This window comes from Falco biarmicus, chromosome 1 (assembly GCF_023638135.1).
Source record: "Falco biarmicus isolate bFalBia1 chromosome 1, bFalBia1.pri, whole genome shotgun sequence".
Lineage (NCBI taxonomy): Eukaryota > Metazoa > Chordata > Aves > Falconiformes > Falconidae > Falco > Falco biarmicus.
The window spans coordinates 53,548,172-53,575,146 of record NC_079288.1 but is presented as its reverse complement, the minus strand read 5'-3'; the positions used below and the strand labels follow the sequence as shown (position 1 = coordinate 53,575,146).

Here is a 26,975-nt window from a genome sequence, read left to right as displayed (position 1 = left end):
AACTGCCTATGAGAGTACGGTGCCACCACACACCCTGCTGCTGGGGAGCAGAAGAGGTAGCACCAGAACTCACCAAATCTAGCCCAAAGGATCTGGGCTGAGTACTTCTACGTGCTGCTGGGTTACTCAGTGAAGAGCAGCTTTCTGGTGGCATTCCTGCACTGAACGGTGTACCCATCACACCAACCACATCCTACACTATTTTCAGCAATAGGAAGATTTCTGTTGTGGTTTCATGAAATGCCTTTTCATCACAGTTCAAGCTATTTAGTCCAATAAATTTGTTCTACTTTACATATTATCTAGTCTTATCTATTCCCTATATGCAAGAAAAAAAATAACCATTTTAGAAGTTTCTAAAGCAACTCAAATATGGTTTTGTCAGCCCTACTTTGGACTTAAAAAGGTATATTGGAACCTTTAAAGTCTCCTTACATCTTGGCCTTTATTTTTCTGTCCTATAGAATTGCTGTCCCATACTTTTGGTTCTTTAATGGCATTCATTGAAGTTTCAAAATAACTACTGCAATATGTTTACTGCCTAAAACCCATTACAGCTTTCCTGGTGCAAATTAACTTTGTATAAACTGCAAAAATCTAGTGGATGACACCTAAGGACAAATCAAGGAGCTGAATGCTGTTTTAAAGCAGGCAATAGCAAACAGTAAAAGCTCATCGCAGCCACAGAAAATGCAAGCAAATTCCAAGTTGTGTTTCTGAAACATGTAAATATAGAAGCTAGTGAAAATGGCCCTACAGGGGGCAAAAAAAATTGAATTCTTAGGTGTTCCAGGGATGGCACTGAAGAAAACAGTAATCAGACCTCAAAGGATATGTATGCCTCTGAACACAACAGAAAGCAGGAAAAGAAGAAATCAATAGAGCTCAGTGGCCAGGGTTTAGAGGTTAGTTAAGTCAAAAAGAAATCCTTTGAAATTCAGACATATGGGCTTAGAATAATATTGAACAAGACCTATATTCTAAGCAGATAACATACAGCAAATATATAGAAGGGATAAATTTAATTTTGAAGAGTAGATAACTAATGGTATTAAAACCCCCACAATCCTCTCCTCTATCTCCAACAAGATGGCATTCCTCTTCAAGAACATAAGCAGCAGGGAACTTGCAAAGAACCAGTACACATATGGGATCATCAAAGGTGAGCTGCTAAATAAAGCTTTTTCTGAAACCAAGTATATCGGTCTTCTACTAGAGGATTGAGACATGCCCTTTTCTAGGACGAAAAATCTGAGACCCTAGTAGACTCAGATATCAGGAGAATAAGTACTGCAGCTAATTTATAATCAAAAATTATATAAAAAAAGAAGGAATAAAATTATCAAGTACAGGTAGAAACCTATAAGTTCTGAAAGATTAAATATGAAATGGATGAACTGTTAGCAAAAATGTGAAACCTCATTATGGCCAGTGTGTGAAAGGGAAGCAGTAAATATTTTTTAAAGGCTCTAGTCGTAATCAGGTGAATATGAAAGTAAACTACTAAGATGTTATGCTTAGGTTTAATAAACAAACTGAAATAAGGATTGATACAATTTTAAAGATCAGTCCTGAAGTTTAGATATAGCCACCAGGTAGGTTTCTCCAGGGAAAGCATTTCAATCATCTATTACACTTTGAAATTACAACACCCCCACCGTGAATTTCAAAAAGGCCTTCATCTCATCAGACAATATAAAGAAGGTGGAATATGGACAGGCTACAAAGGATGAATTTAAAACACTTCCTGACAACTCTGAATAGCATTAGGAAAGCCAGTCCTCAGCTAAAGTGAATGCTCTTGAGGGACTTCAAGGGTAGCAAGAACAGCTTTTGCAGAACTAAAAGGCTGAACAAGGCAAGTGTGGACCTGTTTAGGGGAACAGCACACACAGCTAAGGCTGGGGTTCTCAATGCCTTCTTTGCCTCACTTTTCCCCAACAAGGTCTCCCAGGTCTCTGTGACTAGAGGCAGGGTTCAAAGAGGCAATGAACAACCAGCAGTAGGTGGTCAGGTAAATCCCAGCCAGACAAGGCAGGGAGTGATTGACAACACTAGACCCACAGAATCCCATGAGGCCTGGCAGGCTGCATCAAAGGAAGGCTGTGCAGAGAGAGATGTCCAACGTCCTTGCAAGGTGGCTTGCTTCGATTTTTGAAAGATAAGGGCATTGGAGAATTCCCTGACCACTGGAGAAAGGAAATGTCCAGACTATACTCAAAAAACATAAAATAAAATGATTCATGGAATTAAAGCTGGTCATCCAACATCATGGAGTGAGTCCTTTCAGAGCACATTTATGAGCACATGAAGGAGAAGAAGTTGGTTGGGAGCAGTCAACATTGATATACCAAAGGTAAGTCATGCCTGACCAATCTGGTTGCCTCCTACAGTAAAACGACTTGGTTTATGGACAGGACTGAAGAAATGGATGTAGTTTACTTTAACTACAAGGCTTTCAATACTGTCTCCCACATTCTTGTACCCAAATGAGGTCTGCCTGCGTGGGAAACCAGATGGATATTTTCTGATTGGATAGTCAAGATCACAGGGTAGCTCACCTGCAGGCTGGTAACAGATACCAGAGAGGTCTAACCTGGGATGTGTCTCACCAATAACCCAGAGGAAGTGAGTAAGCACTGTCTTGTCAAGTTGGCAGGTGACGTGACATTGGGGGACCAGATGATTGCTCAAGGACAGGCTGCTATTCAGATAGACCTAGAAAGGCTGGAAAAATGGGCTGAAATTCAGTAAAGACAAATGCAAAGCCTTCCACCTGGGGAGGAGTAACGCCCTACAACAGCCCAGGCTGGGGTGCAGCTTTGCAGAAAGGCACCCTGGTAAACAGTGGTGGGCCTTGGTGAGCATTTCTCTCTGCTTCACCATTAGGCAAAATGTTGTGTAGAAGTAGGTGTATGACTATTACATTGACAGTCTATCTGTCAAAAGCATCACTGATGAAAAGCACTAGATAAATAGAAACATACTATATTCATCCATTTGTGTTACTGCTGGTGCTGTAAATACACTTCTGTATTTCCTGGCAGTGCTCAGAAGTGCAATAAACTATTACAGGATACATATTGTAATGTCCTGTAAATGTTGTGTTGTTATGCCTGCTGCTAGAAAAGTATACAAAAAGTATTTACTGAGTCTCTAATTTCTAGTGACAACACCTAGTGAAATTGCAATCATTACAAGTAATGTAAGCCATATAATTTCTAATATAAGAAGCAACAAAACATTTTTCTGAAAATTATTGCTAACTGGTATAAGAATGATATGTGCAGCTGCTGCTACAAAACAGTACAGTTAGAAACAGCATAAAAGAAAAACAGCTCCTCTGTATATCTTGTGGCTGTAAAAGCAACCTTGCTACTTTCAGAAAGACACACCAACACAAGACACAAGCTGTTAGTCCAGAAGCGTACTACAATCAGGTATGCAAACCATAATACAAACAGCCTGAGAAGCAAGCAAGAGTGCCATCACACATGAAGGCATCACCAGCAGGGAAATAACAAGGAGGAGAATTATGCCAATGCCTTCAGGAAGGCATGTTGTAGCTGTCAGGTCTGGGACTAACTACAGTTTGCAGTCCTTTACTGTTTGGTGTTCTCTCCTAAAACACAGGATGCCTCTCAGCTGTGCTGCTCTGCATCTTTTCACAGTTGCAGGTGCTTCTCTGTGCTGATAAAATGATGTCAAGAAGACAAGAGCAAGACAAATATGCACATAAACTGTTTGGATGCTCTAAATGCTGTTGTCAGCAGCAAACTCTAAGTTTTGGTTCACCTGACCCAAAGCTGGAAGTGTACATGTGCGTATATATATGCTGCTGCATAGGCAAGATGCAAGAATGAAAAAGACCTATCACATCAGTGACTTCATTGCCTCACACAAACATGTTAAAAGGGATCACAATATATATGATTTCTTGCAGAAGCTGTTTTTATAACCCACTACTCTGCAGACTACTGGTATGACATTCACAACCTAGTAGCTATGGCACAGCAAAATAAAGAGAAATGACAAACCTTAATAAAATTAATACAATTATTAAACCATTGAGGTTCCTTTCTAGAAGAAAGAACTTTAATAACTGCTTTGCCTCCAGCCTGGTTTGCAGGTTACACATTGTTCAATGTACATTTATTCCTGGATTAAACAACTCATTCACTGTCCAGACAAATATATTTAGTGGAGACAGAAATTCCCAGCCTCACTATGTCACCCAGTCTCACCACATAGCTGCCACACCAGATCACAAAATAAGGAAAAAGTATTTTTCAAGCTGATTAATTGCTGCAGGGTAACCTTTGATGCCCAAGTTCTGATACTGTTATCCGTGCTGGATGAGCATTTAATTTTGCAATAGTTTTCCTGATCTCAATTGAACTACTTGCAGATCAAAGCATACATCTAAGATGAGTAAGGGAATTATAATCCCACATTTTAAAAAAATTTATCTCTTTGAATTTCTAATTTTGAAGCAATAAGGTAATGAATGATAAAAAATGTTTAAAAATAAAAAAAGACGATATAGTTAAAAAAAAAAGAATATAAGATAAAAAACCTTTAACTGAGCTTGTATATAGACAAATTCTACTTCCAGGGAAATGACCATGCAGTCAGGTCACAGTTTAGCTTGATTTTGGTTATCACTCATGAAGCGTTGCAGAGAAAAATGTGATCCTTATGGTAAGTTTTTTTCTCGTTGCAATTACTAGGGTAATATTCCCATACAAATTAACTACAATATAGGGCTATTCTGAGGATGAATTGAGTCATTTGAGGATGAGTTATTAAAAGACATATGTATTTTTCCGCATTTGTTGATTTTGTTTAGTATTCTGCACCTTAGTCGGGCAGCAGTTGTCAGGTCACTTTCATTTTCTGGCTTAGTACAAATGAGTTGCATTGTAATGTAAGAAATTATCTCTGCTTTCACCTTGAAAAAAAAAATCCCAACATATTAGGTTCTGCATATATTTCTTTCCCCAAAGTATACCCACTTCTATAAATTAAAATCCTAGACTTAGAATTGGTAGTATGTTGTTTGTGTATGTCAGCCAAAAGTGTTTAAAAAGTACACAGAAAAGGTAGAAAAAAAAGGTCATCTCCATAAAGTGATACTGAAGGCTAGTTGTTTTGTTAGGATTGACTGTTGCACAGAACTGTCTGCAAGGAGTAGTCACTAGATTTTAGGAGAAAACGACTGATGTCATGGCTTACACTGAAGTCTTTATTTATGACTAATTCAGATAAAGGTTTCCAATGTTTTTCTTCACACACACACACACACACACACACCCCCCGGACATTAAGTGTTAATTCATAGGCTTACTGAAAGGGCAGACTAGACCAAGATTTGACTGTTGGCAGTGACTGCTTGCTAGCCAGTTTGAAGATCTGTGTGAACCAGAACGTTAGAGGTAAGGTTAAAGAACATTCTGTTTTTCAGCGTAAAGAATTCCTACTCCAATCACTGCGTTCTGGTGTAACCCCCCTGGCAGAAAAACTTGTAGGCAGTTGCTTTGAGCTGTTTAAAGCCTTGGGGACATCTTAGCTTCAAGTGAATCATGGTGTAGGAAAAATGTTGTGAAAAGAATGACTAAACAAAACAAGGATGACACAAGGCATGCTTTACCACTATGCCCCCATTGTTTGGAGGCAGAGGTCTTGCCTATCCCATAGGACATATTACTTATGACATGGAGAACATAATGTGAACTTCTTATTTGACAGAAAACACGCGAGGCAGACGCTCCTCCATAACGTGTACAATCTAAAGTCTTAATCAGGCTTCCATGCTTTTAGAAGTGCATTAGATTTAAACTTGAACATTAGATTGAAACTTGAAACCAGCTAACACTGGCCTTTCAAATGACAAATTCTTTTACTTCCCTGCTGCTCATCCCACTCCCTCAACTTTCCCACAAAATTTCAGTGCCCATGAGAATGTGGTGACACCCTCCCATTACCCAGCCGTGCAGTAGTCTGAGCAAAATCAGCCTCTGCCAGTGGACTAATTCTGTCCTAAAGGAACCATAAAACATGGTAACGACAATACCGGTTCAGTGATGAAATTCACAGCACCAGCACCTATGACAAATAGCTCAAGACCTCCAAGTTTATTTGGCATTTACCAAGAAAAGCCACTCTTAATTATTATTCGCTTATGTTGCATTTGAGACAGCGGTCTAAAGATTTAAGGAACATAGAAACTATGCTTTGCTGCCATGATGTTTTGGCATTCAAAATGCTGACTTGATTTAAATGTCATCTGCTATGTGGGTCAAGTATGAACAAAAAATACATCTAGGAACTACTTTATGACTTTTGTGCCTCTACTCCTGATATTGGCGTGTTGCCAGAAGATGAAAAGCTAAGCTCCCAAAGGTAGCAAGAGTAGCTGTTTTTCAGGAAAAGAAGATTAATGCCCACTCTTATTCTTCTTATGTCATTTAAAAATTGTAACAATTTGATCCAAATTAATCAGTGGACTGAAGAACAAATGCCATCAACTTCAAGTGAGGTTACACAGCAAAGATCTACTTCAAGACTCTCTAGGAAAGGAAACATTTAACTATCCTCCCTAGTGCATTGCCTAACAAAATTTTATATGCTTTTCTTCTGAAAATAGGCTTCCGGATACCATGAGGCACTAACTAGGAAGAGTGGCTGAACCTTCAGACCAGCTAACAAAAGGAAGCTGCAAGAGCTCTGAGCACTATCTACACATCCAAAAACTGAAATACAGTAACTATGAAAATGTTTCATGGAAATGAAATGCGCTGTGGGCTGCTTGAATCCTCCTATCTTTTGCAAAAGATATCACAAGGACCATGCCTTCAACAACACGCTGTAATATCTGACACTAGCTAGAAAGCGGAAATGAAAACTTATTAACTACTTGTTACATCTGTGCAAACCCCCAAACTTCAATTTCTTTTATTTTTCTGACTTCTCTGAAGTGGCTGGGTAGCACTACAAGCAGAATCTGGTTCATTTTCTTTAAATACTTAAACTCATTCCCATTCTGGCCTTCAAACCTCCCCAAGGTACAAATTGATTTGTTAAAAAAAAAAAAAGAAAAAAAAAAGAAAAAAAAAAAAGAGCATCAGTTTTTTTTCTTTATTGCTTATTCATGTTTCCCACTTTGCAGTAATTCAGCATGGTAAACAAACAGCCTCTCTCTTACTTGCTGATTTGAGTTCCAATTTTGGCAATTTTGTAAACTGAAGTTTTACACTCCCACCATAGTTAGGATAACTTCATTCCCTAATGGATACTTAACACTTCTAATTACTCTATTTCTGAGCTGCAAGCACTATTGAAAAATGTCTCCGTTCTTTCATTCCAGGAGCTTTACAGCTGCAACATTTTCTACTGAATAAAACATTTTCAGTGACTTTGCCCATAAATAATACAGCACAAAGGCCAATGTAGTCTCAACTGTACATAATAACCTCAGAATTCCACTGAGGATTTTCTAGTGACATCATAATAAACTGCAAGAAAAAGCTGAAGATGTATTAAATTATAGTTTGGCTATATTTTGTTCTTTTTTACACATGATGAGAAAACTCAGACATTTGTCACAGTAATTTGAACATTTTTCTGGACTACTTCAAAACTAGAAGGGACATAATTTCAAAGCAGGATGCAGGGGCATATTTCATATTTGTAAGGACAAACTGAATGAATGAATGTATCATTATTATTTATTTTGCAAGTACAAATTCCCATGCTGTTTCTTCATGCTCATTAGTCAAATGTAAAGCTTTTTAAACTTAAAAAAAATAAATTAATCAATCTCCCTCAAAACGTCAAGATCAATGTTGACAAACATTGACACAGAATATCATTTTACACCTGTCATGAATGATGAAGGGATTAAAATTGAGACTACAGAGTTAACAGTTGCGTTGTGTCAAAATACCTGCTGCACTCTATGGTCTCAAAGTCTGTTGTTCAGATCTTGAAAGAAAATGGTAACCTGATTTAACTGGTAATACAATTGTACCAGGGGAATTATTTGCTCATGTGATTTTAGTCTGGTTTATGTGTCTCTGTCTTAGAGTGCTTAGCCTTCAAATAGATGAAAGTGTTGAGGTTGTTACCCCAGAAAGGAAGGATAACAACCATAGATACTCCATTCCCACGTGGGGATGAATAAGGACTGATAATGCTTGGGTAATTTGGACCATAGGAAACCAATTTCCCCTCTCCACCCCCCAACACCCAAGGAGCAGGGAGAAAGAGAAAGGGTTTATGAAGTGTAAGAGGATGCTCCTCATGGGGAGAGTTAAGAGATAACCATGCATTCAAAGTGAGGGGCTCTTTCTCCTCTTGAGTCTGAGCTTCGGCTTCCAATCACAAATAAAATTTGGCTGCTATTGTAGATGTTTCTTTGTCTATGTGCTGCTATGGCCTGGATTGGTTTTAATATGCAGAAAATCCTTACCTAAAGGAAAAGTGCCTTAGAGAGGCCATGGTGATTGGTTGGCATGTAGTGATGCTTGAACCCAACCTATGAATTCACAGGAGTGCAAGGCTCCCCCTGCCCCCTGAGCCACACTAGTGGTTCACTGTCTCAGAGATTTGGAAAGCAGCTGAACTAGAGGCTGCAAGACCTTAGATAATGATACTCAGAAGACAGGGACTTGAATCAACAACTGGAGTGAGAAAACTGAATTTTCCCTAAGGTCGGCATTGAGTCTGAGTTGAACGTCAGAATTTTACCTTTCTGGAGGAAGAAATACAGCAGAACATGCCTTTCTTCTTTATAGTTACATTATTATTTCTGCAAAGAAACATTTTTGGGAAAGGCTAGCTTTGTTACTCTCGCATACTTTCATGGACTTGTAGCCTCAAGACTAAAAACCTGCTATGGAAAAATGGCCAGCTGCTCCTTGAAGTGCTTGGATAGCTAATGCTTCACTGTATATTCTAGTGTCTGCTGTGACCCAAAGGGAAGAATTTTGGGGGTGGGAGAGGTCAGTGAAGCAGAGGGAGCAAGGATAACTCAGCATTCGTCTTGCTGAAGGATAGGAGACCAGAGAACAAAAGGGCGGAGAGAGAGGGTAGGAGACCTAGAAATGTTCCTGTGGCATGGAGACATGAGAGAATCTGGAAAAAAGGACTGGAAGGTGTGACAGAAAAACAGTTCACCGTAAAAGGAATAGAGAAAGAGAAGGACGTTTATGTTAGGGAGGCATGAAGTAAAAGAACCAATAGACAAAAAAAGAGAACAATGTATCTGTTAATGTAGTAAGAGAGCACCTGGGAGCAGGAGCAAAGATGACTAGTAAATGAATTTTTATTGTTGATATTAACACATTTTGGTCTTGGCAAGAAAATGTGAATTCAGCTTTGAGCTCTGCATACAAAGAAGAACATTGTGCTCCTCCTGATCAAAGTGTCAGAGCACAAGTGTGGGGTGAATTTGAATGGAGAGCACAGTCTGAAACACACAAAAATTTTTACTTTTTCATTTCAAATACCGATATACTGCCTATCTCAAACTCAATTGCTTCTTTCAAAATATGTATGTGTGCATACATATGTGTATGTATATATGCCACAGAATAGTATCTGCCAGAGGCCCACAGTCCTGATCCTAAAGACAAAGTGTCTCCAGGGAGGCTGGCAGTCTATGGTATATTGTTATTTTTTTAGCTTCCAAACTACTTCTCAGGGTGATAAAAATTTCTTCCTTTTCTCACATTTAAGTATAACATTCATACCCTTCTTTACGTATATGTATGTTCACCCCCCTTTCCCTCTTTTTATTCTAAATCAACTTACTGGATGGAGTTCTCAATGCGTGTGATGGTAAGGAAAGCTGCTAGGTTTGCTGTGTAGGAGGAGATGACAATCAAAGCAAAAAGCCACCAAGCTCCCATCATCAGTCGGGTTGCCAGGGTTGTGTATGGAACCTCTCCTCCTGTGGGGAAGAAGGAGAAGCAAGAGTTTTCATTTGGCAGAAGGAACCAAGATCCTTATTGCTCATGCGTTGCTGAAGAGAACTAGGTCCCAAGGTCAACAGGGTAAAGCAGTTAACTAAAGCAAGGTGCTTTATTAAATTGAGCAGAACTTTGAAGCACATTTTCTATGCAATGAAAAGTGCTGAAGGAAACCCATACTGTCAGCTGTCATTACTGTATTTAATCTCTTTTGCTGTTGTGCCTTTGACTACAATTCATCTGCCAGTCCAGTCCAGTAATGGAAACAGACTTCAAGATCTCAGAACAAAACCAGCAAAAGTAAATTCTTAAGAGCGTTTTTTCCTTAGAGATCTTATCTACAAACTTTAATTAAGTTTTTCTAGCATTCTTGAGAACATGAAGTTAAAAAACCCCATCAAAACACAATTACTTTTCACAGTTCTGTAGGCAGGCAGATGCTTATGTGAACTATATGTATACACATAACTTCCTGCAAGTGAACTCGGACACGAAATAAAAATAATCAATCACACATATTGAAGAAGAACATAAAATTGTTTTGTATTCCCATAGTTGTTTTCCTTTAAAATCCAACTTCCATGTAAGCACAATGTTAGTAGGAATTAAATTTACCAGGATGAGCTGCGCACTTGTGTGACCAGAGCCAAGTTTAACAAGCCATGAAAAGCATTACTATTTATTCAAATAGCTGTCCCCAAAACACACTAGTTTGGCGTCTTTGAAAGATCTCTTTCAGTTAAAAATGTATGAATCAGAGATTTTTAGATGAAGGAAAAGTCATTGTTTCAAAAACACCCGTTTTGTCCGCAGAATAGGTTCTGCTACAGCTACAAGTAACTAAGGGGAACAGGTGAATGCAGCAAACAGCCACGGTCAACTGCTCAAAATGTTCATCCTTTTCCTCTCCCCGTATACTCAGCAATTTGAAAAGTTGTCATTTTTTTGAGACAGCTTTCTCAGATGCAAAAAAGATGGTACAATACCTGGGATTTGCAAAAGCAGTTTGTTACAGATTCAATCATCTGTAATGTGCTGGATCTTCACTTACATAAAAACTTCTTCACATTTCCCCAGCAAACAGGTTTAAAGGCAACACAAATCACAATTATTCCCATTCCAAGTACAAATAATTTTCAATTATGCACACAAACTAGGTATTTAATCAACACTTGATTATGAAGGATCATCTTACTGTTTTATTCAAAGTTTCTCCTACCTATACAAAGCATTGGGAACTCTGCATCACTGTAGAATAAACAAATTTGAAGCTTTTTCTTATTTCACTGATGTGGAGTTGGTACCATATGTGAAATAATTACTGACTCCATTAATTTATATTTTTGCTATATAAGTATAAAAATCCTTTGTCTTTTAAGAAAAGCCAAAACCTATATCAGACCGGCACAGTTAGAAATAAATTTCCTTTTATTTCCAAGATGCCGTGTAATAATCTGAAATAAGAATCTACCAATCAGATCAGGAGATAATTCAATAGAAGGACTTTCGAAGATGAACATCAATTTCAAAATCTCTGGTTTTCTCTCCTGCATAAATTTTAAATGATTTTAATAGAATATTTCTACTTTACTACAGTTTTTACAATGTCTTTGGAATACTTAATTTAAAAATGAGTTTTAATGAAGTGAAAAGAGCAGACAACTATATCAATTTAGTGGAAAAGGCTGTTTGCCCTTTTAACTTTCAGATGCCAATCCCCTCAGATAACTTTCATATTGAATTGAATTGGGTAGAGTGATAGAGAAGAAGCCAATGATCTCCTGGACATCCCTGCATTTTCATTTTTCAGCTTAATGAGTAAAACTTTAGGTTCTCACCTTTTTTTTTTTTTTATTGAAACGAAATGTCAGAAAATTGAGGACCACTGAAAGTCACATACCTGCCTTCTGGTTTTCAAGTGAGGATGCTGTGTAACAAGTGCCCATGAAAACCACCGCAGACACCCCAGCCGCAGCATTCCCTTACTGTTCGTACAGCATAGTTTTTCCATACACCGGTAAGGCTGTCCCCACTACTTACTGCTGCCTTTTCTTCTTTAACACCCATGTTAACAATAGACTAAAAAACTGTGAGTGCTGGTTATCCCTAGTGCTTTCACCCAGGTGTTTGTGAAGTCTTCTTCCTAATTCACAGTTGTACCTTGTATATCAGCAGCCAAGAAATGAAGCTTGAAGACAAAGCCCACGTCCAAGTACACGTATAATAAACACATCTCAAAGTAATTCATCACTCCTGCTCTACTCCAAAACTTTTGCACTGATGCTCCTTAAACCACCATTTCTAAAGCAGGAGTGACACTGCAACTGCAAAGGTGAATGATTTTTAAGCAGTACAGGCAGGGTACTCCACCCCTGTCAGTGAAAGAACGAAACAAAAATCAAAGGAGACCTTATACTGCCATAGTATCATTTCTTTGGCATCTATTAGGAGACTTAATGTGATACAGTCTTGTTCTATTGTACTGTTTGCTTAAACACTTCCCGCACCACGACAGCTCACCTTAAGAAACCTTTTCAGTCCCTTCCCCCAATTTTGTTTCTAGGGATAACACTTTCCAGAGTTTTCTTTCAGTCCAAATTTACATGTTTTCTCAGTGCAGAAGAGTACCAAGTCAGTTAGGAGAGCAACAATCATTGGCTTTCCATTCACGTTACCATGAAAAAGAGCTACAGACGGAACAGTCACTATTGTTGACTTTAAATTAGTATGCAGAAGAGACATGCATGTAAACCCCTCTGAGCTCTGCTTCCCAGTACCTAGTACTAGTTTCAAGCGCATGGACATTTTTATGGATGACAGCATATTCCAGTTACAAGGGGTTAAGCACAGGACACACAGCACAAGGGAAGAGGGAGCCAAGAAGATGATACAAGTCTTTCCCTGCTATTGTCTTTCATATCATACCGGCAGAGCTTAATAACCCCTAATGGCAAAGCGGACCCCCTGATGCCATGTAAACACATGTTGGTGACTGGAGTAAAATCTGTCCTATGACACCTTATTCATATAGCAAAATTCATTAATGGGAGTTAACATGCTGGTTGTGGTTATATTAAAAGCATTACTGCTGTAACATGCTGAGCAACACTTAAAAATGCTGGGCTCCACTTATGACACAAATTGAAATCAGACACCCAGCAGCCCTGGAGTTGCTTTGTCATTTTGAGAGACTGACTTCAAATGAATACAGAGACTGGATTATTCTTTAGATTTGCACACTACCGATAGATCACCTATGCGGTGGCTACAGCTCCTAGTATAATTCAGCTGATATTTTTGATGTCTACTAAAAATCATTTAAAAATCTAGTCTGCCTTTAAAATTTTCTGATTGCATGTGCAGGAAGGCAAAGATATTTTCCAGAGTAAATTGAACTCGCAAAAATAAATCTTATTGGGAGTTTTCTGAAAGAGCTGAATTACCGTACAAGTGACAGTGAAAGAAATTACTTTTAGTCCTCCCACTCTCATCCAATGCAGCTCTCCTTCATCAATCCTAGACTAGTTTAATGCTGGCCTACTTCAGATGACAGGTTTAGACTGCAACTTATCTTATGAATTTTTGTTTCTTCCCATTTCTTTCCAAGTGCTTCAAGCTAAATATCAGAAAGTAAGAAAAATAACACATTGTCTTGACAAAGCAAACAATATAATATATAATTACAACAGACCTAAATACCAGGAAACAAAACCACTCTAGGAGATAAAATGTGAACGTAAACAGTTCCCATAGTGATTTCTAATGCCTTTTAAGTTGTTCTTCCTTGTTAGCAATAAATGTAAAGTTTTTTTCAAGTCAAAAATTGCAAGAGAGGATTACAGGCAAGAAGGAGGAATGAAATAATGAGAAAAATGGGTAAAACAGGAAAATTGAGGATCACAGCCTGGTGAGATCTTGGTATTCCATAATTCTAGACATAATTAAAATAATTCAAAATGCATAGGCTGTTTCTCCAAACATCTTGTTCCCAGGGATTTGTCAATTGTTTCCTTGAAGAAAAGTGGTTCATCTGCGTAGTCCAGAACTATGAAAGTATTTCAGATAGAAATGGAGAAAGTTTTTTTTTTTATGAACAAAAAGAAACGTTGAAATATTTCTTGGAGAAGTTTTAACTGAAGTCAACATTTCTGAGATCAAGTCTGGTGGCAGTCATCTTGCTGAAAAGTGGTGCAATTTTTGTTACTAGTCATCCAGGCAGTAAACGTGCAAGGTAAGGTCTCTAATTTAATATCAATTTAACGACTTCACTGGGAATGCACAATATTTATAAATAAAACCCATTTGCTTAACAGCTCAAAAATATTTTTTGTTTACTATTACTACAGCAAATAGCTTGGTAGCACAGAGCCCACAATACTGAGAAAACTCAGAACTGATTATTGAAAACAGTAATGCCTTTTGAAGATTCATTATTGAAATTTATTTTATAAACAACCTCACATGCAGACAAAAGCCACAAACCACCATGATTCTATGTCCTGAACTTGATAACTCTACTAAATGATGTTTCTGTGGTGAGTTGAGAGCTGGACTGGGAGTCTGCTGCAGCTACTTCATATGTGAAGAGAGAGGCTTGGATGAGAAGTCTCTACCCTTCTCCTACAGGAAGGACACTGCAAGAATCACAGCTTGCAATTTCTATTTGTCATAACCACAACTGCCAGGGAAATCCCAAAGACTAGGTTTTCATTATAGACAAAACTAAATTTGTCACCAAGGCTTACTGTTGAGGCTACCCTACCATTCTCACTTTAAGAACGTATCTCAGTTGTGAATAAATTTGTCAGATTTCAATCATTTACTCCTCAGTAGTCTCTACTAGAGGTCTGCACTGAGCTGAATTTCTGTGTAAGGTGTTTTATCCAGACTTTTTAAAAATAATTTTGAGAACCACGAAAAAGATGTTAATTGTCACCATTTTGTTGTGGAATCCAGTACTACCAAACTTGAAAGCCAGAATCTTGATTGTGCTTGGAAGGGGAAGGCACAGAAATAATAGGGTGGGTTATCTGGAGACAGATTTTGGTTTTGCTTTTGCTTGCAAATATTCTGTCCACATTCAGTGAATTATTGGCCTTTGGAAAAAACCACAAAGGACTGGGAATTGGATTCAGTTTAGCCTTTAGCTTGTTAGAACAGTCACATCAATTATGCTGTGCATCTGCAATTTCTATTTGCACAAATATAAAGTGCAGAGTTCTGTTGCAAATAGTTTAGATCAATGTATGTCTTATGTTTTCTTTGTGAAAGGGACATTAATAGAGAGTGGATGTAAGGGGAGTAGTCTGTATTAACAAAAAGGAAAAGGCATTTTATTTTTCAGCTATTTTTGCCATGAGAAACAAAGCCTAAAGTTTGACTGAGGTCTGTTATCTTTACAAAAGTCTGCAAAGCAGAGCTCTTCAAAGGCAGAATCTTTCAGGGCATTAGCTATTGCTATTGTTCTGTTAAAAACTTTCTCGATAATATAAAATCTCTCCTGTTTTCAATTGGAAATGTTCAATTGAGTATAGGACAAAAAAAATACTTTACAGTCAATGAAGCCTGTACCTATTTCTACCAGCTGTGAAATAAATGCAGCTTGGAAGTTGTTGGAAAATCTCTCATCATGACTTTTTCTTTCTTTCTTTTCATTTTTCACCCATACTTTTCCATTCTTCCTTGAACCGCGCAGAGTGCATTAATTTCCATAACATATAAGCTGGCATGTCATAACCTGAGTTTATAATATTACATTGTGCGCTGACGTTAACACTCATTGACCACAGCAGGCATGACATGTATTCTTCAACAGGAGAATACAATCCTTTGAATTGGTAATGCCTTCCAAATAAGCTTGTAAATCACTGGTTGAGTTCCCTAGTCTTGCAGATATTGGCAGATTGCAGGGGACCGAGAGTAGGGAAGGAACTGAGCATGAGGCAGGGCTGGCAGCCAGATTCTACAAGGTCTGGACAAGTTCAAAAGCCAGCTATTGCTTTTATTCATCACACCACCTGTTCCTCCCCTAGCACTTTATTTTTATTAAAATGTAGTGATTTTTTGTTTTAAATTTTTATATGAAAAGAAACATTCAGATATTTTATTTTACACATGAAATGTTTCTTCAGGTTTTACTTCCTAAAGAGAGAGCTCTGCACCTAGGCATCACTACTACCGTTAATATTAATACTATGACAATGCTCCAAATATATGAGGTTACAAGTTACAGGAATTGTACTTTTGGTTCACTGGAAGCAGTAGGATTGAAAGGGAACCAATTTTTAATAGTAAAGTGATTATAAAATCTTCCATCAAATCTAAAAGATCAAGCAACATTTTTTTTTTTTTTAATATAAATAAGAATGTAAAAGTCATGTGTAGTGGAGGTTTTCATTGTCAAGGTATTCTCACTTATTAGTTTTCTGAAAATAAACATGAAGTAAATGAGAAATTCAGAGGAGATATTTGAAACATTTTAAGACATTAAAATATTTAAAATTTTTCATATTTTCTTCTATTTACCATAAAAATAATTTAGTAGCCATTGTAAACTCATTTGGATGTTGGTATTCGTTAATCTTATAATTTGAAATATTAGATAAATTTTTGAAGTCTGTCTTCCTAGCATACAATTGATAGAGGAGACACTTTCACATGTGTACTCCAACGGCATTACAGCTCTTCAGAGTTTATAGCTGGCCCATTCTTTTTGCTGAACACAAGTCCTTTATGTGACAAACACCGTGCTTAAGGGACATACTAAACATATCCTATCTCTGTCTATACCGAAAATCTCCTTGCGTATCCTTTGTCATCAGCTTCCAACAGTATTCTCTCTCTTCAGGTACTGTTCGGTGTCTAGCTCAGGTGTGGGTCCTGGCGATACATTATAAAGCATTTTCTGTATGCTGCTGATATACTTACCGTGGACAGTCTTTGGCTTCCTTTTCCCCATTATTTCTACAGCCTTCCTCCTCCTCTGGATGATTTTGAGGAGACAGGCTGCTATTGTAGTCTTTGAGAAACACTAATGTTTTTTATCAGTATATATCTTCAATGCCGTACTTTTTAATGGTGATATCTTTTGAAACTGTTAAGTGTTTGTCTATATTTGTGAAGTCTTTCAAGTTGTTACATCCATACCTTAAGGTGGAAGAAACACTTGAGTTGAAGGTTCAGTTTGGTCTTTAGGTTTTACATTATATTTTTCGGCTTTATAAAACCTGCCCAACACTCCAGGAGTCAGATCAACAAATAGTGGTCCTGGATGGTCCTTAACAAGCTCTTTTAAAACGCTTGGGTGAAATTTGCTTGGATGTGCTGATTTGAAAATATCTGATGTTAGTAGCTGTCATTTAGCATCCTCTTGAGTTGCTCTTGACATGGAAAGTGTTTAATTCCCTTTTTCACTAACAAAGAAAAGAAATACTTATTGCTTTCCCAGCATAACTACTTTGAATGGTATCACCTTCACCTAATGCACTACTTCCATTTAAGGTTTCTTTAGCTCCTAATAAAATTTTCAAAGCCCTCCTTCCTGTTGTTCTCAGCTCTGACTCACCTCTGTGTACACTTGCTCCCCACATCATTTTTGCTAAAGTTTGTAGCTTTCAACTCTTTGGTGTAATCAATGTTCCTTTTTCTTTCCATCTGCTTTATATGTGCATTCAAGATGCTTCAGCATGGGCAGCCTGAGACTTGAAACATACATCCTTCAGATTGAATGTCCCTATTATACCTCACACTTTCCCTTATGCATTACAGATATGTGCTAGAGGAGCTAATCTTCCTCTGCTTCAGTGTGATTTGGTGGTCCACAGCAGCCATTGACTCCCATCTCATTTTGTGCTCCAGCTATTAGCACATGGTCCCACAAGAAATCAAGATCAATTCTTTCCAAGTTCTCAATGCCTCTGAAACACCTAATGTCATTTTGACATAGTGACACTCTTCCCCTTTTGCCCACTTTGTCCATCTGTCTTTCAGTAGTTCATGGTGTCATATGTTCCTGCTAGATTTCAGTAACACCACAAAGACCACATTTATATTTGTGAGTATTTCCAGCTGTTCTTGTTTATTACTCAGATTTCCTGCACTGGTCTATAGGCAAGTCATGAATGTGTTCACTTTGTCGTCTGGTGCCCTGATTAATTACACACCACCCCCCACCCCCCCCACCCCCCCCCCATGTCTTACTTCTGAACTAAACAATCACTTACTCTTTACCATTTGTTGTTGTCAGTGTAATGATCCCCTGACTAATCTCATTACACTTGCTCCCTGGAAGATCGTTTCCTTTCACCTGGGTGGGAAGCACTGCCCTCATTGCCCTCCCAGAAGGGAAGTAATGATCCACAAAAGAAAGCTCTCCTCATTTACTTCTCCCCTTTATGTGACAGGGAGAATATCTGAGATGATCTTTCTTCTCCTTCAGGCTTATTTCAAATCACTTCTAATCATTTGAAATCTGTAAAGTAGTTTGAGAAGCTGCATCTTATATGTGCTTATAGATCCTTATCAACAAATTTGGAAGCCAGCTAACCTGAGGGCATATGTGCAACTTTGTGCAGGTAGATACAGGCTCCCTCCCACCTCCTACCAAGGAAGCCAGGCATAAACCAGCTCCCATCTGAAAAAGAGATTACCATGCTACCTTGTCACTCTTGGTTACTTCTGACCAGTAATCACCTCCAAGTTACGTTTCCTATCTTGCAAACTCCTGAAAATCCTCCATTTGCTGCTGCTGTACATCTGTTTGTATGTGCCTTTGGCATTTAACTTGCATGCTAAGGCTCATTGCTCAGCTCTTTTTCCTCATTAATAGGAAGAGATTACCCATGCTGGGATGTCAAATGATGGGGCTAATCAAGGACCAGTGACACTGCCACCAAGCCCTCATCAAGTTGCAGCCCAGTGTACGTATCTTATAAATCTAGTCAAAGGGCCCTGACAAATAATGTGATGGACAAACAGAAATGTCCTAAAGATGGCCCAAACGATTACCCACAAACTATTTTGCTTGAAACACAGAATCTTCAGTCATGTTCTTTGAAATCCTCCTCTCTGAAGCTAGGAAATGCTCTAGCACCAAGGAAAGGGCTAGTGCTACCCAGTGCAAAGCATTTCAGCCTACTGCTGCGTTGGCTCACCACTGGATTAGCAACCTGCAGAGTCTTTATAAATTTGAGCCTCTACCACTTCTATTGTCAATTTTTTTTTCTGTCTTCAAATACCAAGCCTGCCCAGCTTGCTGTCTTTACTGCAATGGCTTCATTCTAGAATGTGACAGAGGGCTAATCATTTGGCCACCAGACTCCCTTGTAAAACTCTGCCAAGACACAGCAGGAACTGTCATAGGCATCCTTGATTAAAATTTTGTTTGAAAATTAATCTATCTGCAAAAGTCAGACATGGCTATTCACTACATGCTTCCAATCACTTGTTTATACAGAGCCCCCCTTTTCTTCCTAGATCTAATTTTTATAAAACAGTAGTTAGAGGCTCTATAAAGCTGAAAAATAATCCATGACAATAGCACTACTAAGGGCAAATCAAGGAGGGCAGCCAGATACAACATCCCTTTATGTAAATGGGGGTTGTACCTGTAAAGGTCTGTTTTAACTCTGTCTTAATGCTCAGGTACTGTGTACAGGCTTTCTGTAATGTTTGCCATTTCCATTTTGAGAATGAATGAGTCAGAGTCTCTTCCAAATCACTGCTAAGCTATGACCATACAGTGCAGGATTCAGCCTCAGAATAATCTAGATAGAACTGTGCTCTGTCTTTTACTACTTTGTAAAGCTGCTGCTTTTTCACAGCTGTAAAAACATTCCATAAACCAAACCCCTATTCATCCTAAACATAATGATCAGGTTTGCAGAGAATGAAAACAGAGAAAATTTGTTGCATGGGAGAAGCAAGAGCAAGTCAAACCCAAAATCTAGTGGACTTTGTTAAAGGCTACATTAAACAGACATTCAAGCCTCTGAGTAAAATTTAGAACAGTACAATGATGAACATTTTTACTTTTTCTATTCAGGATTTTTTAGGTAAAATGCAAACATTAAAATATATACTGAAAGTACAAAAAAGGGTCTAATAACTGCATTCCAGAAGAAAGGGATCTAATGTGATAATGGAAAGTCTAACCTCTTTTCAGCTGAGCTGAGATTCCAATTTTCTGCATCACTAGCAATGATAATGTTACATAAACAGTGTTCAATCATTAAATTAATTCCCATTAAATCAATGTCCTTAAAGGCCAAACAGTCCTTTAATAATTACCTGATTAAAATGATGTTAGCATAACATATTAGTTAGAGCATATTTATATTTCCTTTCCCAATAATAAATCGTTTCTTTCCACCCATTTTGCTGAAACAGTGGCAAAGAGGCAAAAGTTGGGGAAGGAAGCATGTCGTATCACCACGTAGCAAATGGCTGTGGTCTAGCTTCTCCTGGTATTGGTGATACTTCAACAACATACATTAATCAGATTTGCACTTCTATTATATAGTTTTTACAGTATGAATCTTAAAAAGCTAAAGGAATTAATTCCTAGCTTTTGAGTCCAGACCCACAAAATAAATGACTTATTTCAGATATTGCAACTTTGCAGTGGTTGAATTCCATCTTTCTGTGAAATTAGAAAAATAATGATGTTTTCAAATGAAAATCAAAGCACATCATAGATAAAAGAAAATGTTACAAATAATAGTGTGCAGTAATTTAATACCAGTAACTTGTAGTGACTTGTGCAACATAATTGCAGAGATAGGGGATAGATACACTTTAAAGTGCTTCTAAATTTTTGCCAAATGTATCACAAAACTACATTTTGTTTTTCTCTTCTGTTATTACAAAAGAAGAGTAATGGCTGCAGCTAAAGTTTGAAATGGAGGCATCTACTTGTATTTGCTGAAGTTACTGGGAGCTCTTAGATGAAGCATTACTAGATTTATACTACACATATCCAGATGCCAAAATATCATGCAAGTCTCCATATTTGAAAGCAAATCTTTTGATTGCTGTAACTATGACCAGATTGGAACTGTGAGGCTGGCTGCCCAACTCTAATGAATAAGTTGGACAAAATCTCTCATATTAATGCTGCTAAAATGCATTGTTTTACTAGAAGATTTAGCAGGGTTTCAAATTTAATTTTGGGGTTACCCAATACAGCACTACTCAATCACATAATCATAAATAATAGTGCAATAAGCCTAACAATTTTACCAACAGCTGTTTGCTCAAAAGAAGCTTTGACCAGATAATATTTCACTGCTACTTTTACAACATGGGACAATAATTTTACATGATATGATTCTAGACATACACACACACAGAGGCAAACACAAAATGGAGCTCAAAGTACATGTGTAACAAATATGAGGAGCTTCCGAGGATCCTACCCTGTAGCACTGCAAGGTGTGCTTTTAAGATTGCACCCGACTGCATGCCTGTATAAAGGCACTATTTGGAGCCACCATGAATGCATCAAAATGATACATGCATACTCTTATTTTAAAGAATATCGGCACCTGATCTTACCAAATCACCTTGCAGACTGGCAGCCTTCTGATTAGATTTCAGGAGATGCTGAGACCCAGTCTCCCTATTACTAATGGCTGGATTCAAATGCTCTACAGCCTCAAACAATCCACCACAATTATCATCTACGGTACATATTCATAAGTGGGTAAGAAGTTAACTGTCACATATAGTTTGCATAGTGGTGGCCTTTCCACAGAATAATGGCAGAGTTTTACATAGTACCTTCCCGGATGGCAAAAAAACCCTGTGCACAATGGACTGAAAACAGGCCATCTGTACATGCAATTAACATTAAATCGAACAATGTCATTAATGAGGTATTAAAGTGCTGCTTTAGCTAAGAGCCTGTCAGGGAGGACATTATGAGCACGAGGGAGAAAGTCCCCTTTGACTGAAACTGAGCCACTATGAACCAAGTCAAACAAAAGACAATTCAGTCAGATCATAAGGATAAACAGTAATTCCAGTAGAGCCTCCACAGCTTTTGACAGGTACTTTTCCCCATCATCTTTTTTTTTTTTTTTTTTTTTACCTTTACACAGCTCCAAGACTCAGATTTTGGGGGTGAAGGGAATTTTTTTAAAGAAGATCATATACTGAAAGATTGTTTTTGGCTTGAACTTTCAAAGTATTATGAAATGCTTTATAAATCTGTTCTTGCAAGCTTTCCAAGCATCCATCATAACAGAGTGCCACCTGACTACTTTGGAGGCAAGTGAATCACAGACATCTTGGCTACATTAGTTTAGTTTTCATGTCACTAATTCTAGTTATCCTTTAATTTTCAGGGTGTTTCTCTGCAATGAACTCCTAACCTTACAGAATTCAATCATCAGTAATGCAGAAGCTCTAGTTATGTTACTAAATAACACATTTTAAAGTTTAGACTAAAATTCTCCTTCAAGGGACATCCTGTAATATTGTTACCAAAGTGATCTCTAAAGCTCAGATAACCTAAAGTAGTACGACAGGTCATAGGAAGAGTGGAAAGAAGAAAACCCTTGTCCTTTTAAGTTTCACTTAGAATAATGCTACAATGTCATTTATTGATGAAAATAACTAAGACAAATGTTTATGTTTGAAAGATGAATAACCTGTTTTTTTACTGCAAATCAGATATCAACCTGCTTAAGATCATGACTCAGATTTGTCAGAAGTGAAAAGCAACTTCAAAGATGACTTTACTGGATTGTGAGGATTTTCCTCTTTGAGAGCAGATACAGAAATGAAAGAAGCTATTGTAAGAACAGAATACATGCTTATACCTAAAAATGTTCTATTAGCAAGTATATCTGGGTGTGAACTATGAACACTCCCACTCAACAGATTTATTATCAGCATTCCTTAACAGCCTGTTTGCAGAAGACTTTCTATCTTTCCCCTTCACTGTTACCTTTATTCTATCCCAGTGTGAGGGAAGTAGACTCCTCAGTCAAAACCACATATTTCTTCATCTCCATTTTTATCTGGTAAATGGGGTATCACACATTTTTAAGCCAATACCATCTCACTAACTTCAAAAGCACTGAAAAGGTAAAGTCCTACTTTATGATCTTTCACTTCCCTACTGACAGTAGAAGAACAAAAATTAAGCAGCATGAGGTTCCTACAAGATAATGCTGCTGTAATGAAGGCAATCCTCTTAATTTGCATGCTGGGAAGCTGAGTAAATAAAAAAAAAAACAAATAAAAGCCCCAACAGCGCTCTTTTTCTCGTATTTGCTGAGAGCGGACCTTCATCTCAGCAATCAGGGAAAGCAACGGGTTGGTTAGCTTAATAAAAAAATTAATTTCGTATCTTTATATGCTTCCTTTCCATATTAATTTTGGCCTACTCCTTTTATACACATTTTAATATTACAAGAGGTCTGAGGAAAAAAAATCTTGACAGCTGAAGAACAGAGACTCCTGTCAGCAGCATCAAAATCTCTTTGCTGCTCCTGCCTTTACAGTTTACAGGCAATTTTCCTGGCACCTACCCACCAGTTGGTGTTACAAAGAAAAGCTGCATGGGTGGATACAGCTATGGCACAACTGTTGCAGAGGAGGGACTCCCCACAAACCAGAAAAGCAATTGAGAACTACCATGGGTCCCAAACAGCCCAAACTGCCAACTTAAGTGTAAGCTTCTGTGAAGAAAAATCAAATAGCAGGGCAAGTTGGGCTTGCTTTTTCAGTTTCTAAGCATCTTCACAGATAAAAATGTGGGTTACAGTCCTCCTCCATGCAAGAACCATTCAGTTCCTGGCTAAATTGGTCTACCTCGCTTTCTCAATTAAATATATATTATACACAGGTGAACTCTGAAAAGTCATAACTGATTATTTAATCTGATTCTAACTACATTCTTTACCCAAATGTAGTATAAAATCATGTTAGAAATCAAAGTGGTTAAAGAAAATACTCTGAGTAAAATATTCACCTTAGGATGCTTTTGAAAGAACAGAGAAAGATGGATAGGTGCCACAGACACCCAATTCTACTTTCCCTTTTGCCTCATTTGGTTTTGATCACCATTTATGCTATAGCCAGGCAGACATTACCTTGTCACAGTCAATTAATCAGGCTTGGAGCTAGTCCTAGGGTAATGAAGGTGTTTTTTGGGCTTTCACACTGCCATTTATTCTCCACCTCCTCACAGAAGTTGTGTCAGGCACAACATCTCTAAATATACTGCCTTATGTACCCAGTGCTATTACTCAAGTGAGCAAGTGCACACAAGATATAGAAATCCATTATTTTAGATGCCTCTGAGAACTGCCTGAGCCTTAACTTCAATTTAGGGGAAAATCCAAGTATATCTCCTGGCAGTTTAATACTAGTGATATCACATTGCTGCAAAAAAATGCCCACACTGTTGAACATTTTACTTGGAGCATGGTTATTCCTTGGAATTACATTTTCAAAATGAGACAATCATCTAAATCTCTGAAATTGGTATGCACATAAAGCTACATCCAATATCTGCAAATGTGCACTGTCTGTATACATGACAATGATTCTTAGGAGATATTGTCAGTTCCAGTGATCACTTGTAGTTTCCAAACACATTTGAGACACAGAACACAACCGCCAAAATTTAGTTAGTTTTGAATACTGTTAAGAGGGCTGACCAAACCATTGAGACGTATGGAAAAGCAGCATGGATAACACAGGGCTGTAGTAGCTCTTTCAGAGAGACGACTTTATGATGTAAGCCTAGATTTAATATAGTAAAATGAGAATTTGGGGTTTTCACATTTAAAGGTGGAAGTATAATGCCACAAACACACCTGCTGGTGTGTGTGCTAGAAAAAGATGGAAATTGTTTCTTTTCTTAATATGTTTGGTATCTGACTTTCATTTTCCCAGCTTAGTGCATTTTAGGTTCAGCAATTCTGTTCCTCTTGTTAAAGGAAGATGTCAAGACTTGGCATTAGTTTGAAGAGCAATTAAAATAGTTAATTAATGAGACTGGCATTTAAGTTTTGCTTTCTATCAGAACATATAAAACATATTTTTATGAAGGAAGATAGATAATATCTCCCTTTTACAACCGAGAATTGATATACAAATTATTAAATGAAGTATCTATGGTCAGCCAGAAGATGAGGTGCAGAGTCAAAACTGGGAACTAGGTCTTAGAACTAAAGTCTTTATATGGGATATTTTTTGTTTTCTAAACTTAAAAAATAATTAGGTTTTATTGCATGTGAAGGTATAATTGATTTCTAACGTGTTTTTTTCAAAATGCTTTCAAAGTTTTCCTCTGAATATTAAATACATAGAGATTGGTGTACAGTTAATTAAGAGAAAATGTCACTAAGATACGTTGTTACAGCATAATGGTTTCCTGCTGATATGGATATGCCAAGAGTGAGATAAGCAAGATGAAGTAACTTATTAAGCAACAGCACACTCCAGGCAGTGCATTTCAGGAGGATTCTATCACAACTTGGGTAGTAATTCAAGGAACAAGACTGAGAATTCTGAGCAGCTTTAACCATCTGCAAAGTATTATAATGACATAGAAGTGCCAAAGCTTGGAGTCTATTTTATTGCTTTTATGAAATGTAATTTAAACAAGGCAAACAGTAAGTTTTGCTCATTTACTGAGCATTATGAACATAATTGACCATTACTGACACCATTGATGACCAATCAAAACCTCCAGTTGTGACCAGAATTTTAAACTAACCAAACATAAGGGGATAAAAAAAATGGCCCACCAGTGATGCTTACATAATTTCATAACTTTGCTAGGTTAAGAAAGAGTGTTAAAAATTCTGATGAAAATAATACTTTTGTGGGTAATACTTCAAGCATCCATTATCCTGTGGTCAAACTGTATTTATAAATATATCAGAATTGTTTGTTTTGTTGTAATTACTGAAAAGTGATTAAATCTTGAATGATTCAGACATTTTAAAGATATTTTCTGTTATAGCAAAAAAGTCCCAAAGATAAAAATCTGCCTGGTTTTGTTTCTTACAGACAATGCCAAGTGAAACAGAACCTTGCATCTTTACCTGCATAATCTACAATCCTGCCAGACCAGGTCAGAAATACTTCCTCTTACACAAAAATGAAAAGTAAAATGAAGGGAATAGGATAAGGGAGAGACAAAGCCTTTCATATAAAATGCAAAACATAGTCATTTTCTATGTAACTTCATTATTTTGTTTACATTCAGCTGAATTCTTTTAAACTAAGTAAGCTTATCACTGTATTCCTGAAGGAAAATTTGAGAGGCTGCTCTCAAAATAAAATCCTCTAGAACATTCCTCTGCAAGTTCTTGGTAAAAATTACAGAGCATTTCACTTGTCTCAAAAAATGGTCTATTATACAAAAAGGCTTGGGAATAACTCTAAATCCTGAACTTCTGCTCCTTAAATCATTGGTTTTCTCTGGTAATGGTGAGAGCAGAGTGCTCTCTAGAGTATTGCATAACAAGAGCCCATAAACTAGTAGGAAGCTGATAGAAAACCTTCAGGAGAATAAACTAGGTTCTCAGCAAGTATAAAGAGACATTGTGCCATTGCAGTGAGTTGATTCAGTTAATCTCGATGAAGTTTTTAGTAAATCCAATTTTCCCTCTGAGACAGTGCTTTGCTCCCTGTTCATATAGCTATTTTCCAACATTGGCGTGTTCTAGCGAGGGCAAAGTTTGAAGGAATAGCAATAATACCAGGGCTGAAGAGAAAGAAAATGCAGTTGTACAGAACAGCACAAAAGCTGAGCAAAGACTATATAATATATCACTCAGACTGGATGAGGTAGGAAGGGACCTCTAAAAGTCATCTTCTTCAAACAGCCCCCCGCCCAAGCAAGGCCACCTAGAGCCGGTTGCCTGGTACTGTGTCCAGATGGCTTTGGAATATCTTCAAAGATAGACACTGCACAAGCAACCTCGGCAACCTGTGCCAGTGCTCAGTTAGCTGGGTGGCCCCCAACATGCTCTGCTGCAT

At 37.7% G+C, this 26,975-nt stretch overlaps 1 protein-coding gene across 1 annotated transcript in view; it reads right to left on the bottom strand.

Moving 5' to 3' along the window:
• GRID2 (glutamate ionotropic receptor delta type subunit 2) overlaps window positions 1-26,975 on the bottom strand; it is a 730,780-nt gene that overhangs the window by 104,165 nt on the left and 599,640 nt on the right. The window contains exon 12 of the mRNA XM_056362644.1: window positions 9,814-9,952. Within this exon, the coding sequence (XP_056218619.1) occupies window positions 9,814-9,952 (139 nt within the window). The remainder of the gene's footprint in view (window positions 1-9,813; window positions 9,953-26,975) is intronic.